General features: G+C 34.2%; 2 protein-coding genes across 29 annotated transcripts in view; one reads left to right on the plus strand and one right to left on the minus strand.

Annotated features, from left to right (window-relative positions):
- The window catches only part of LOC113398573 (alpha-tocopherol transfer protein-like), a 176,499-nt gene that overhangs the window by 127,349 nt on the left and 33,105 nt on the right, over positions 1-16,045 (plus strand). The window lies entirely within an intron of this gene.
- The window catches only part of Gish (gilgamesh), a 32,991-nt gene continuing 18,373 nt past the window's right edge, over positions 1,428-16,045 (minus strand). For 14 of the 28 annotated variants that reach the window (XM_064216866.1, XM_026637427.2, XM_026637431.2 and 11 more), the window contains 9 exons: positions 15,302-15,450; positions 14,471-14,641; positions 12,294-12,368; positions 11,690-11,770; positions 11,228-11,293; positions 10,053-10,178; positions 8,904-8,957; positions 7,775-7,896; positions 1,428-5,849 (listed from right to left, as the gene is read on the minus strand). In XM_064216866.1, coding sequence (XP_064072936.1) covers positions 5,774-5,849; positions 7,775-7,896; positions 8,904-8,957; positions 10,053-10,178; positions 11,228-11,293; positions 11,690-11,770; positions 12,294-12,368; positions 14,471-14,641; positions 15,302-15,450 — 920 coding nt within the window. In that variant the 3' untranslated portion in view covers positions 1,428-5,773. The remainder of the gene's footprint in view (positions 5,850-7,774; positions 7,897-8,903; positions 8,958-10,052; positions 10,179-11,227; positions 11,294-11,689; positions 11,771-12,293; positions 12,369-14,470; positions 14,642-15,301; positions 15,451-16,045) is intronic. The other 14 variants (XM_026637435.2, XM_026637432.2, XM_026637433.2 and 11 more) reach the window with 14 other exon arrangements.

Genomic DNA, 16,045 nt, shown 5'->3' on the forward strand with positions numbered 1-16,045 from the left:
ATCAGCTGGTACTCCTCTAGATACCGCAGGAGCTGGCAGTTTACAATGGGCTCCATTACCTTGGGGAGAACAAGGGGGTGATGGCTATAGACCTATAATTGGACGGGTCTGAGCGGTTACCCTTTTTAGGAATCGGATGCACCAAAGCAGTCATCCATGAGATCGTGACTACGCCTAACGCGTAGGATTGCCTGAAAAGGCGCGTTAAGACCGGTGCCAACTCGGGAGCACATGTCCGTAGCACGATTGGAGGGATGCCATCGGGTAGTTAAGAATTATGTTTTATATTTATGAATATAAAATCCGTTATTTCAATATTTGTAGAGACATAGTTTTCTTAGTTTGCGAGGTCGGCGGCGCATTGGTAACGAATGATTATTATTTCTTATAGCATCAATGTCTATGGGCAGTTTTGACAAATGACTATCGGGTTGTTCATTGACCTACCTTTTAGAAATAAAATAATAATATATTTATAATATGTAAATAAAATGAAAATACATAGTTCCAGTTCATGAATATGTAACTTAGCAGGACTATTGTTGACATACATTCAAGCATAGTCTGATATACAGATAGTGATACACAATAAGAGACAAGATATAAGAGTTCGGACCCAAATGTATAGATAACTTTATTTCCAGAATAGTAAAAAAAAACTAATCGGTCGTTTCTTAATCAACAGCAGTGCGATTCTGTATTTCCTTTCGTATCTCACTCGTGGAACGGACTTATAGAGAGGCTATTTTGATACGTGTATCCCATACATTTTATAATTATTTTATTCAATGTCGCAAATCACACTTTGACATTTCGCGCCTGTGTTCACGTCTTCTGCAGTAAGTTTCGAATTTCTGCTTAGTAGAGTAGAGTACCTCTACTGAAATATTCCTGATGCTGGATATAAAACTTTTATAGTTTCTAAGAGTTTTCTACACAATTAATAAAAAAAATAACACATTAATTTAAAATGTTTTAGATAACGAAGATAAAATAAAGACTTTTTTGTTTATATAACGTGTTTAGCAAACCTAAATTTGTTTTGCTTGACTGTTATCTTGCTTTCAAATAAATCAATCATATTGTCAATTAATATTTTTTACAATCCGTGTGTTCAACACAATATGAAAAGAAAAGGGCCAAGTATTGAGTTCTGTGGCACAACCGAGAAGTTTCTGACACAGGTATTTTGTCAAGATTGCTTGTAAGATACGGCTTTTTTTATACAGTATTTCGTAGTAGTTTCTAGGATGGGCTGTTTGCGTTTCTTTCTAAGTATTAAGGGCCCCAGCTGTTCTGAGCACACCGAGTACGATTAAGTAAATATCAAAAATTCAGCAAATAAAATCAGAATGGCGAATAAAGAGCAAGTGTGTTTTATGGTTTTGTTTGTATTTCCGTCGCTTTTCCACAATGAATAAAACGAATATCTTATAATAAGCTTTATTTAATTATGAGTTAACAAATATTTTCGTATTTTTGAAAACAGGTTGTGACCTTAACTGAATATAAGTCAAATTGCGTATGCAAATGTACATGTTACAGAAAAAAAATTAAACACAGAGAACTGTTTTCTATGATAATGAATATTTATTTATATACTTAACAATAAGAATTCAATTCAGTTTCAAAAGCATCATGTATTATAATACATAAAGTTAATAACTAGCTCAAAACATTCCTCGTGCGTCCTCAAGCCGGCCGACAGAATATGACTTACTTAGTAAGCGAAATTTTTAAAAATTATAATTTAAATTAACTACACAGTACAATACGTGGCGAACGCCCTCTGCCGGCAAACCACGCACCTCTACATCAGGTGCAGTCTTTACAATAAATACCCATGTATATTCCATTCACATCAAAATTTTATTTGAAGTATGAAATTAATTAAATGGTGCTTAAAATGTTGTTTGTGATAGGATGAAGCTAGCCGAATGCGATCAGGTATCCGCGCTGTAGAGGTTCGTGGCGGTTCGGTCGCTCGAACTCCACGCTCGTCTTTCGATCCTCACGCCGCTCACACACGCAGAACAATCTTTGCGTTTAGAGATCACACAATTTGACTTTGACTTTCGATATCCACTCTAATTTGATTATTCTATCTAGCAAATAGAAAGTAACAATTAGGTACAACTATTAATAATTTTAAGACTTACGTTTATTACATTCGGTTATACTGCAACGTGTACAATAAGTATTTACGATCTATTCAACGAGGGGAATAATTTTGTTTACAATATTATATAAAAACTCAGATTTTTTAAAATTTTCAGTTTATACATAATTGCATTCTATACTTTCTCTAAAAATATGAAAACGACACAACAAGATGGTTTTTTTTTCATTATTTATTCAAAAAACATGTCAACCTTTACTTAGCCAAATGAATAAGACTATTAGGGGGGATACAATTTTGTGATGACTACATATCCGTGACTAATAAAAAATACTTTACAAAAACTCCAATGCGATCGGCAATACTTATCTCGCCGCACAAACTGATAACGCACGGACGCCCCGTATCACATCAAATAGGCCACATCGAGGTACCGGGACGAGGTACGTCGCGGGGCTCGCCGCCGCGGCCCTAACGGTACTACCGCCCGTCTCGATAAATAAACACTGTTCGTTACAGTATGGATTCTAATAACATCAGTAACATTTTAAAAATATATTTATCAACATGTTATAAAGCTATGCCTTTATTTTATTTGCCATCAATGCCAAATTGCAATTACATTTGCTTCTCCCTCGTGTAAACTTTGGCTACGGCGGAGCGACCTACGGGCGGCGGCGGCGAGTCTCCGGCGACTGCGGTCACTACGACGGCGTCCCGCAGCTCAATAATCACACCTGCAAACCTTATCCTACGCAATTCGCGATACGAATCTTTGCCACGTCGTATCAAAGCAAAAATATACAAACGTGTTTTTTCTAAGCTGTACAATTTATACACTATCAACGTACAACGCAGCGAGCGCGGCGGGAGCCGCTCGCGGTGCAGGAGGCGCGACCGGTGATATTATTTACTCAGTCTATTCACAGTTCGATACTAAATCCTAAAATGTATCTCTCGTTCAAGACAGCGTGAAATGTAGCCGCGGTCGTATCGAGGAATGACTGAATTTCGATAAACTCTGATATCTTGGAATGCCCCCCGTTCCGGCCGACCGCAGCCTATGAAACTTTAAATGTACTCCTCGCTATATTAATATTAAATAAAAACATTACAATATAAATTGACACGAGCCGAGCACGTTTAAATACATGAGATGACGTTTCAGTCAGTCTTGTGGGACAGTGCAGCGACATCTCTCGGGAATCCGATTGAAACAAATTATACTTTTAAACTATTGTAATGAATTAATACATAAATTATTGCACGTTATATATAAAATTTACGTCAAATAACGAATCATATATCATACTTAGATCGACATTATCGTTTGCCACAAACAAAGTAATGGAAATAAGATCGTCCTCTCGTTTATTGCATGAAACTGTATATTCAAATTATCACTCACTAAAACTATCGTGTAGGCATAAATTAACATAGGTCGTTACGTGGCGTCACTATAGGAACGGAGCCGATTAAATACGTTAATAATAATTGTTTCTCGCACAAACTGAACTTAGTAATAGACAATGACTAAATAAAATTATATCTAGAATATGCAAAGTACGGGCAATGTGTTGAAACGAACGTTTATGCGGTACTGATTAATCAAACTCGTGCACATCCGTCTTATACTTTTCAAATGACAATAAGATATTACCCATCAAAATAATATCACATCACAGCCGCTCCGTCGGTGGCAAATGACCAACACATCGCCCGACAGACAATTCCAACAACACACAACTCAGTAGTCACGATATCTACGCTATGGTAATTCATTACTTACGTAACAAAATCGTATAATTACACTCGACGGAAACTATAATAATGAACTCGCAGTGTACCCACACCGCATCACTAATTAAAGGGAAGCGATACATCTAATGTTAAAACTACGGCCGTTCATGAAAAATGATAAATGTATAGTTCGATTTGTTCAATATAAATCATGATCTGGAATGGTACTCCGATGAGTGAGAAGTGAGGTAAAGACAATCTCGAGTCTCGCGCAGAGACGAATAAATAGACCTCGTGAGGTTTAAGATGAAAGTAAATAGCTACGGACGGGAACACAAATATGAAGCCAACCGCACCTCGAATACATTATGTACAATATGGAGCAATCCCTGTTTGAAATTATATATAACATCACCAATGTAATGTGAACATCGAAAACAAAACTGAGATACTTTATTTATGTCTGTGACGCTGCTTAGCGATCACGTACAGCTCTAGTTTTGTCTTTGGGTTAACAGTATCGTTCGGCGAACCGTTGACGACCACTATTGTATAAGCCTGGAGCACTATGGTCCTACTGTATAATTGTAACGAGAATTTCGGTATTATGAATCATTACAATATTTAAATTTCGACTTCGATTTCAAAACATAAAATATCGATTATATAATAAATAACAAATGATTATTAACTATGCCGATTTAGATTTTAACTTTCATCTAATTCACCAACTGGTACAAAGTAGTATCGAAATTTAGAAAATAACTATTTACCCTAAGCGATAATACCAATTATTGTAAAACTGAGAAAAGATTGCGTAATCAAAAATAATCTGTTTATCAATTATTTATGTATAGTTGATCTTTTTAGTGGTTATTGTACATTTATGTTGGACGTCATGAAGGTAATTTTATTTAAACTCTGACTACCTTATTAATAAAACAAATATTCAGCCCTCGTCTCTCGAAACTCCAACGGGAGAGACGAACATTTAGACCATAGTCAATATACATTTTTTTAATAAGTTCGTCAGACAGTTTCTTATATTAAATATATTATAACTGTAGCTGCCTGACCAACTGAATTGAATCGAAACCAAAAACTATTTCAAAAATATAGTCATATATCAAGTGATCCGACTTCTATATAAAGTACACATCGAGTAATCAAGTAACGTTACCGCATAATAATTAAGTTAATAAACTAGGGAGCCGCGGGTGTGAGGGAAGTAATGCTTTAACATAAAACAAAGCGAATTCTCATTATATAATTGTCATAATATATGAAATAAAAATAAATATATTCGTTTGGTATTACTAGATTTCACGATACCTACTAGCGGATCTAATTGAATCATTTTAGATATGTACGTGTAAGACAAACTGAATGGAGTTTCATGTTGCTTGGATTTTAATAAGCAAAACTTTTTTGGTTCTATGTCTGTTCTATTATGAAGATTTAATAACAATATCTTATTGTTTAGATTATTCTCTGTCTAAAGCAATCACAGGTATGATCGTTTTTAAATCAATTAACTCCGACTATTAGCACTTATTCATACAAACAAATAAATGCGTGTACATCGAAGGGTCGAGCGAACGCTTTATAGGTAGGGTTGCCAACTTACGAACACGAATATTCGAAATATAATCCAACTCGTAAATATAATATTTTCCAACTGCATCGATACACATAAAAGTATTCATTTAATTCATCCAACATTGTTACGGAATAAAATCATAAGTGGGCACTTTAAATCTCTCCTGGTTTTGTAGGACATTACAAATCGAAACAATCGAAGGTGCGAATCGATAATATGAAATGAAGCAATTATAAATACACAAAGTGAATTCGTTCTATGATACACGCGGAGTGGCGGGGCGGTCGGCAACCCTGCAGTCACGCGCACACGCGTCACTTGTACGCGCGCGTCGCGCACTTCTTCTTTTTGCGTTTGAAGAAACAGCAACATCTGGAATAGATGGATTGTCTGCATGACGATTTTTTTTAGTCTGCCTGAGGTTAGTTTCGCACGTCGATACGTTCGACTTTGTTTTAATCCTCCGTAAACCTCGACACGGTCGGTAGGATAGGTAGGAGGTGAGTTTCGTTGATTATTTTATTATATTTTGTAATTATTCCTCACGATTTTTCACCATTATACCGACAGCGTCAAGTTTCACGAAACGTTACACTGTGTCACGGTAAAAGCACAACGAAGTAAAACTTTATACAGCCAGCAAAATATAAAATGCAATGATAATACAAAATTGTACCCCTTTCATTAATTTACAAAAAATATCATACAATACGAATAAAAAAATCGTGCCCATTGATAATAAAAAGTTACCGAATTGCCTGAATATCTTTATCGGGTAGGTAAGACCGTTTAAATTTATGGACGACTTTCTCTTTGAATACAAACTGGATCTCACCGGCTCTTTGCGACTTGCTACATTTTCTAACAATTGTTTGCATTTTTTTTTAAGTCGAGATTTATAAATTATAACCTATAATACACCAACAATATGCGAAGATCTGTTATGTCCCAAGTCATAATATTTATATCCATAATAATAAACCTACACATGCTATGTTGCAATATGGAAATCACTGGTACGTACTAAGATATTTAGTTGGGATAATACTATCACAAAAAACACATAGCATCATAAATAAAACTCAACTATTTCGGAAAAAAATATTAAAAACATAGACGTCTAGCTCAATGCAACTAACTATTACAACTTAAATATAATTATTGTTCTTTGATGTCTACAGAAAATAAAAGTTCTAAGGGCATTTAGTATTATTACAGTTATCATTAACAATATGCTACACGTTAAATCCACATGTTTATAAGACAACTTTTTTGGTCGAATATTTGGATCGATAAAAGAAATAAGAATAAACATGCCAAAATACACCAAACCACGTGGTTGTGATTGTGTGAAAATATAATTTAAAGTGTCATTATGACTCCTTTGCAGCTCATCTTTTTTTTAAATGGAACGATGATGGATGTCATTTGAATATTAAGTATAAATAAATAGTACATTTGTTTGGTACACTTTGTCATAATAGAATACAGATATTAAATAATCGTAGATATAAAAAAAAATTAGCAGAATTTGAATAAATGTGAGTAATGTGTAGTGTAGGAAGCTGACGGACATTTTGGTATACTATTATTTTGATTAAATCGATTATGTTCAGTCAATAATGTTCGGTAAAATATGATCGATTATGTTCGGTCGAATGCCAACTAAATACTTTTATCATGCCCAATGCATTTCTATCGAATCTTAGAAATTAAGAATATCTAAATAAATAAAAATGTTTTCTTCGCCAGTTTCCTAGCCATAGATTGTCACAAGATATAAAAATAAGGATATTTCTTTTTAAATTTATTTTTCAATATATCTTATCTATTGGTTAATTTTAAACGAAATTTACCATAATATAGGATTTAGACTTTGGGACTTTATACATATCTAGTACTTGTGTACTCTGAATTTATGTTACATGCGTTTTACTATGAAAAAAAGTGTTTTGACAATAAATAATATAAAAATATACTAAATTCTAAGTTCCGTTGGTAAGTACTAAGTTCCGTGCCATAATTTTAAATAATGTAATAGAACTTAAATCGGAATTGAATAACATTAGAAAACATTCCTTTTAGAAATCAATATATTTCCATGGCAATACACTAATTTTAGGTACCTAGCTGGATGAGTATCGGAGTGTGATGGATACAGTGGCGTGCACGAAACACTACTTTAAAATACGTTGACACGTGATTCACAGTCGAATCACTACGAAGCCCGCGCCTCGTGACGGGCACCGGGGGAGTGCGTGTGTGCGTGTGCGTGTACTTAAGCTAATAAAAGTAAAACAGAAAGGTATGCATACAGTTGAAACACTGACTTGGTGTCGTCGACGACGTCCACCTCGTGGTGCTGCGTGATGGGCGTGTTGCTGTGGCCGGCCGTCGGGTCGTCCGCGCCCAGCTCGCCGTTCGTGGAGCTCACCACCTGCCAGCGACGCGCACGTCATACTTTATGTCTCCTCACTCTTAACTCACCACTCGCCGCCGGCAATCGCGGGCGCCTGTTCTGTTCTAATTATATATTACTTGGGGTCGATATGAAGTATACGCCAAAAATCTTGTTCGTGGCGGTATATATGGCGGTGTGGGCCCCGTCCCAACAGGGGCGGCGTAAACGCTCATCATTGCTCGATTATTATTAGAATAGGAAAAGACTGTGAAGCGTAATTCGAAACTTAAAATTCGTAATGTTCGTAATGTCGATCTGTTTAGGGTAACATTCAAGCAACAGTTGTAGCACACTTAAACACAGATGCAGTTTTAGTTATTCGAAAAGCATTTTCAATACGGTTTAAAAAGTTATTGGCGTACTTCTACGAACACATATCTTCTCGAATTAATCAAGCGTAATTTCAAAAACATGAATTCACGAATAATCGATAGCGCCACAACTAAAGCTATCCAATCCATTACATTTTAAAGAGCGTGAAATCTTGCGACACTGACTTTGACCGGTAATTTTTATTAAAAAGATAATATTTACTGCAAACATTTGACAATGGGTTATTTCTACATTGATTATTATTTATTTTTTTTATATATATACCTCGCAATCATCATTTATTTTCAATATTTTACGTGTCCAAAGTACAACATATATTAATTTGTATCTGTTGCTTATTCGTTAAGTAAACAGAGTATGCGGAGCCATTTTAAAATCTCTAAGTATTACAGTATATCAATTTACTTCCGATATTATTCAATAAAAATACTTTACGTTTGTTCTGCTGAAAATTATAAGAAAATAATTTTCTTATATAGTCAACGAAAGTAGACAAGTTGTAACTATTTTTAAATAAATTTAGTCGTGAACAGTCGGTCGTCCCTTGATCATATGTATATTATTACCGTCAAAGTCAGTGTTACTTTAGCTCAATTAAAGCGGCATGCAGACATTCACACAACGATTGCCGCAAAATGTTCACAACTGACCGTGGACACCGATCCGGGAAATTTCACATACCGAAAATGCTTATTCTTCAACAGCTAAAAAATAAATGACAACAATATACATCCACATCTCATCGACAAAAAAATATTGCATAAATATCACAAGGAAAGAAAATAGTACGACCTTAAATTCATGCACAATATTATAAATTATTTCGTAAAAAGGTAATCAAAGTTGCCATGCTCTCAGCAAGCAAGGTCTAAGGTTTTAAATTGTGTTCATAACTATAAATAATGGAATCCGATAACGTGACAGAATATTTCAAGTAATTTGTTACAAGTATTTCCTTTCACAGGAGTCGAATTATGCGATTATTGGAACAGAAATAATCATCAGACGATTAATCGGATTTCCAAATAACTCCAAACAATCTGTTACATTAAATAATAGCCGATAAGAACTAAACTCCGCGCTAGCGAAATGCCATACTTATCCGGCGTGACTTACAGCCCACAATACTAATCAGAGAAATGCAATTCTATAACATTTTTTATTTTATTAACAGTAAATAGGCCAATAGGTAAATAGATAGAGAGGCGGACCGAAATGGGTCACCTGACGTTGTGTAGTCACCGCCGCCATAGACATTGGCGCCGTGAGAAATATTAACTATTATTATTCATGGCCAATTCGCCACCAACCTTGGAAAGTAAGTTGTTATGCCCCTTGTGCCTTTAGTTAAGCTGGCTCACTCACCTTTCCAACCAAAACAACGATTGTAAGTATTGCCGTTTGGCGGTAGGTTATGTGATCAGTTGGTGGTTGGTGTAACCTCGATCTACTAATCTATAATCTAATGACCGTGACATACTTATTTTGTTACGAATGACTTCCAGATTTAAAAAATAGCTAAGCCATGCCATACCGTTCCAAGGGCCAAATAACCGCCGCCGCACTATACGCTTAAAGAAGCAGATTCATCGAGTTATATTAAGCGTTACGATTTGTTACGTATAAGAATATTTTAACCAGCTACTTGGGCAATTACTGCTCGTATATATATGTATTTGTAACAGATGAATTGCATTTTTTTGACGAAATCCCCAGCACCGATGCTAACGTTCGATAGCTAACACTGCGCGACGAGCACAGAAGAGAATGCAAAGCATGACGAGAGCCGGCGCGCTCACCTGCACGGAGCCGTGGCGGTCGGCGGGCGTGAGGTGCCCCGCCGTGAGCGGCGTGGCCTTCCCGCTGTGCGGCCAGTTGCCGCCCGTGTTGGCCGCGCCGCCGGTGCCCGAGTCCTTCACGGCGCCCTGCAAGCGTACGGTCGCACTGAGTCACTCCGAGTGACACGTCCCTCGTTACGGTCACGTACTCGAATGGAGCCGAATTTATCGGTCGAAGGTCGAAAGACATTATTAAGATATTATGATAATACAAAGTCGTTCTGTTCGAGGAAGTTTTTCATTATTGCATAAGACATTTATTGAATTGTTCAAATCTTTTACAATATACGACGGCGCAAATAAGCCTATTACGAGCCATCGTCGAGTTACGTGACTCATCACGTTTCACTAACAGCTGACAATCTTAATTAACTATTTAATAAGTACCTTTCCAAGTTAATTAGGCTTATCTGCAAAATTGGCTTAGTTTCTGCATCGATTGATAGTTAAATGGTAAATATATATTTATCTTCATAAAATAAATATTACAGAACGTTGAATATGTAGCATATTATGTATACTTAAAAAAACATATATAGTTATAGTATGTAACTATATAAAATATTTGGTAATAAATATAAGTTTTAAAATTAAAAGGATTATTTAAAAAAAGTTACAAGGATTATTACTAAAGGCAAACGTTATACCACACAAATCGGGTCAAGGCCTCTATTTAGCAATAATAGAAGGTTTAGAAGCAGTAAGTAAAGATCAAAAATGTGATGAATTCGTATGTAAATTACGCTCGCTTAGTATAAATCGCTTATGATCGTATGTTAAAATGTCTCAACAAAACTAAGAAGTAGCGATAGCAAAATATAGTATTAAACTAGTTTATTTACAAATGGAATATAGATTATTATAAGTAAGTACAATGTATTAAATCGTCATATAAAAAAAAAATAACGTTATACATATTATTCAACAATTGGAATGCAGGTAGTGAGGAATATGTCAAATTTGGACATATTATCTTCTAAAAGTAAGATATATATGGAACACCATAGTTAGAGGTATGTTCAAACTAGGGAGTTTATCAGTAATATTATGCAAATGTATGGAGAGATTTGAGGCGTATGTCAGAGATAGCGAACTATGGGTTATAAAACACAAAACAGGGTATATGCGGACCAAACCTCTCCGGATATAAGCGCCGCCTCATCGTCCTCAACCAAACCAATCATATAATCACACAAATCATCCTGCACCGACAAAAAAGCAAATAAGTTTGCCAGCCTATTCACTATTCCACTTTGAGATTTATGTATTTATCATCTCGAAACAAACATTTTTTTTTAAAGGCAATTTTGTATATAGTGAAAAAACTGGCATATAAATCAATATTTTGGATATAATAAAGGTGTTTACACGTCTTAATAAATTTAAACATAATTACTGTATCTTATATTTCATAGTCATTTTCGAAGTTTTGGAAGTGATTTCGATTTAGGCGTGCTTATGATTAGTGGCAGTGAGTACAAATCACTATTTCATTATGCACATAGTATATTTTTATAGACGACTTTCGATGTGCTTTAAGACAATTATATTTTCTTTATAACATATCATCGATAACAGGTTCCATAGTTATTATTTACCTTGTGGAAAGGCTGATGTCTATCTCGATTAGGCGACACGACGATTTCGTGACCAGTCTGGATCGAGCCCACCGGTGTAGACTGAAATAAATCACAATTGTTATATAACATTTATTATTTTTATTAAATACAAAACATAAACTACAAATATAGTTAAATGAACGGAGGACACAGAAAATAAAACATATATTTGATGTTTTATTTATGAGCCGAATAGAGCAATGCGATGAAACAACTATGAGGATGGCAAACTAGCAAGTATAATTTGTTTCGTTTAATTTCGACAAAAGCATTCATTATATAATAAATAAAATTATACATAACATATACATAGTAGCTGTGTCCCTCACTCATTCAGCCTCTAAAATTAAATCTATCTACATTACATCCGAGATGAGTGAGACGGTATCATTATGATAAATACATGATAATATACAAAATGAAACAAACGAAATTATGTATAATACCCATCCATTACGTCGCTAAATATATAATTTAGTATGAAACACTACATGTACATTACAAGATTTAACTAATCGAATGTAAATACCTAATCGAGTTACCAACTACGTCAGAGCGTACATCAGTAATGCAATGAACTGACCTTATCCGATTTATTTCTAACGATATTTGACGGCGGTGCGTTACGTAATATACGCATTACGTGCATGTTCGCGGGCTGGCGGCGGAACGCATGCGGCACACAACGTCACGTCAGACCATCGGCGTGCGAGGCGCATTCAAATTCAAATAAAATCACTCGCTTCACTCGATGCTATTCAATAACATTTTGGTAAAGAACATCATTACGATATCTGTGTCGAAACACTGTTATGTTACGAAGCAGGAAAATTTAACACCTATTATAATATGATTCATTTAACTGTTTTTGTAGTAAAAAATACCACAGGATGATATTGTCGTTTGAATAGTTTCTTCAAAGAAAACACTTATTAATTAATTGCAATAGAATTTATAAACATTTCATGACGTCACCACATAAACTAATCTACACAAAAACACACAATCACATCTTAGCTTTATTAAACAAGTATAATAAATAATAATTTCTACCAATTAGCAACTAAGAGTCGTCGGATAAGAAAATTCATTTACCTTTAGTTACAAATTAAATTTTTTTTTTATTAACTTTTACTTTTACTTTCAAATACCAGGTGTCGAAAACATTATTAAATACGTAAAAAATAAACAAAAGGTCGAAATTTTCATTTTGTACAAGCATTATGCAGGGATTAAGACACAAAATTGCATAACAAAGCACTCGTGATTATGACTAAGGTAAAGCATTTGTGCATACAAAGTATGTAGGACGACACTAAAAGCTAATTGTGTACAGGAACATCATTATACATATTATATACAGTCTGAAGTTTATATAGTAGAGTTTTCAGCAACTATAACTGGTGTAAGGGATTATTTGAATATCATAAAAATTAACACCATGTATAAAATTAGCAATTAGTCGTCGTAATGTTCTAGGAAGGCATATTGTCTTAATAACAATTATTGTCATACAAGGTAAAATATTAACAGAAATAATTAAATCTAAATGAGCAAAATTTAAATATACTTCCAGTGTGTTATAAAAATAAAATTTAAATTAAAAATATCAAGAAATTAACAAGGGAAATTATTTAATTAATGATGGATAGATTTTCTCTTTATAAAATATATTATTTATTACAGTTTAAGATTTTTTTTGTTTTTTCAATAAAACTCATTACATGTCCGATTGAATTGAAGCAACCGTGATTTAGAGAGTGAACTAATTGTAATGAGTTTTAAGTTATTGTAAATATTTCGACCCACAAATATAAGGCCTTTGCCCAGCTGTGTAAATGTTTATTACATTTACGAAGGAAAATGTTAAGTATTATATTTTTGTTATTATATATACACAAACTTTACAGAGGGCTTTATTTGTATTGTATATTCAATAATATACTTGACTTTTAAACTGAGACAAAATGAGGATTTCCGATTAATTTTATTTCCACTGTCGTTATTATAGCAGGAAGTTGTCCGGTCTTCATTTGTAACTAATAAGTTGCCACAACCACAATTGTAATGTTTTGAAAATCAGTTAAGAAAAGTAGTGTAAGAAACTTTTAGTGAATACATATGTTTTCTCTATATTCTCAAAACATTTCCCACGTCAAGCGAATAGGCAGTCAAGGGAGCTGGCGAGTAATTTTTGTATGATTAGCTCATATGGCAGATATTATTTGTGATACTTGGGCCGTGATAAACATCAAGGACCGTTGCCACTGTTATTGCGTTGTATTGTCAATGCTTACAAAAACAGAAATAATATGTAATTTGTTCTTAAGTCTCTGAAATTATTCAGATTTTTTATGTACATAATGCAAGACTTTTGTATTAATGAGGTTTTAAAGATTTTATTTATAATAATATATTTAATAAGTATTGATCTGAGGTTGAATTAATAAATTTCAAAAAATTGTACAGCAAATCAGTGTTTAAAATATCTGCCAACTTTTTTGTATTTATAGTGGCATTACGGTTAACAAGAATAAATAAATTAGCAATTGACTTAGTAGATACATGTTTGACGCCCCGTGAGGAAGACGTGAGCTAACTATTTAGTAGGCACCCTAAATTTCATAACTTTCGTGCCCTAAACCAAAAACGCAGTGACAGAGGACCTCAATTTACCGAAACAAATCGAAGCTCGCCAGCCCCCCGAGCGGCAGAGGCGGGAGAGGCAGGCATGAGAGGCTAAGCATGAGACGGGGTTACCATTGTCTTGCCGGTCCAGTCGAACTCCCCGTCGTCGACGTACCCGCGGCGCTCGAACAGGTCGCGGAACATCCGCCGCAGCTGGTCGTAGTCGGGCGTCTCGAAGAAGTCCAGTCGCCGCACGTAGCGCAGGTACGTGGCCAGTTCCTCCGGGTGCCCCTCGCACAGCACCTGCGCACGGACTCAACTCACTGGAATACTTTGATTGAGCTAAATTTTACTGTATGATTATTATATTTATAAGGGAACAGCAATTCCCCGTTTTAAGGAATTGCTATTTACCCTCCAATTGAGTCTAAAGCTTGTGCCTAAGCTACGAACGACAGACAATTATTGACATTTGTAAAAAATATTATAGTTATTTTCGTCCGAATTGCAGATTCTATGGATGACTAGATTCGACTTTGAACCATTGGTAATGTTACATCTAATTTACTCTTTTAAAATTACTATTCAAAATTTCTTGAATATTTTGACTAATTTTTTTCGCTTTAATATAATCAAAATGAAAAGAATTCTTTTATCACTACTAATTGTTTCTGTACAATAAAATGTAAAACTATCGGAGGTTCACAATGAGGACTCTACCGAGAAAAATTGGCGAGAAACTCAGTAGTTTCACATATTCATTGATTTAATTACACTTGTTTGATAGAAAATTTTATATTGATTTTATTAGTTGTATTTAATATAGTAATTTTTTTATTAAATAACAACAAAATTTTATGGTATCATTAGGTTTGGTATACTCTCTACACCTTTCTTTACTTACATAGTATTATTTCAAAAGGTATGAGTAATAATACGAAAAGTATTTGAACATAGAAATACCTCAATTGGAGTCGCTCGTTTGGTATCACCGATTTTTTGGTATCTTTCTTTGAGTGTATCAGCTTTTAAACCCTGCCAGGGTAAGGAACCACGTAAAAAATACATAAACATATGCCCCAGAGCTTCCAGGTCGTCGCGTCTAGATTGTTCTGAAAAATAAAAAATAAAACAGTTAAGAGGTTTTATATTTAATACGGCCTCGAGCTTTATTTCATAAAACAAAAATTATAATAAAAATGCATAATATAAATTATATAATATAAAGTGAAAATTGGATGAAAAAATTGTAGATTTCATATAATTTATTGAATAAATTATGTTAATAGTTTAACAAAAAATTAAAAAACCATAAAATTAATTATTTCAGTAGATTAAAAGGCCAAGAAAAAAGATAATCGAATTTACTATTTCTTATGACGAGGTACAACATACAACACAAAGGTAAATAATTCTAGTGAGAGTAAATATCCTAGTTTTTAGGATTGCAAGGCTCAAAACTTCTAAATACAATTTCATCACTTGTCTTAACCGTGGATGTTTGGGCGGCAGAATTTCATTCAAAACGTGAAGTTTTCTTTTGAAAGTAAAAAAGTTTGCTTCTATTTTATATTGTACCAAGTATATTCCATCACATATCGACTTCCTAAAAAAGCTAATTAAAACCAATTCATATTTTTCTGAGTCATAGAAACATTTATACTATTTTTAAAATGAAATTAAAAGTAAGTTTGTGGTGTATTCGGT

This window comes from Vanessa tameamea, chromosome 14 (assembly GCF_037043105.1).
Source record: "Vanessa tameamea isolate UH-Manoa-2023 chromosome 14, ilVanTame1 primary haplotype, whole genome shotgun sequence".
NCBI classification, from domain to species: domain Eukaryota; kingdom Metazoa; phylum Arthropoda; class Insecta; order Lepidoptera; family Nymphalidae; genus Vanessa; species Vanessa tameamea.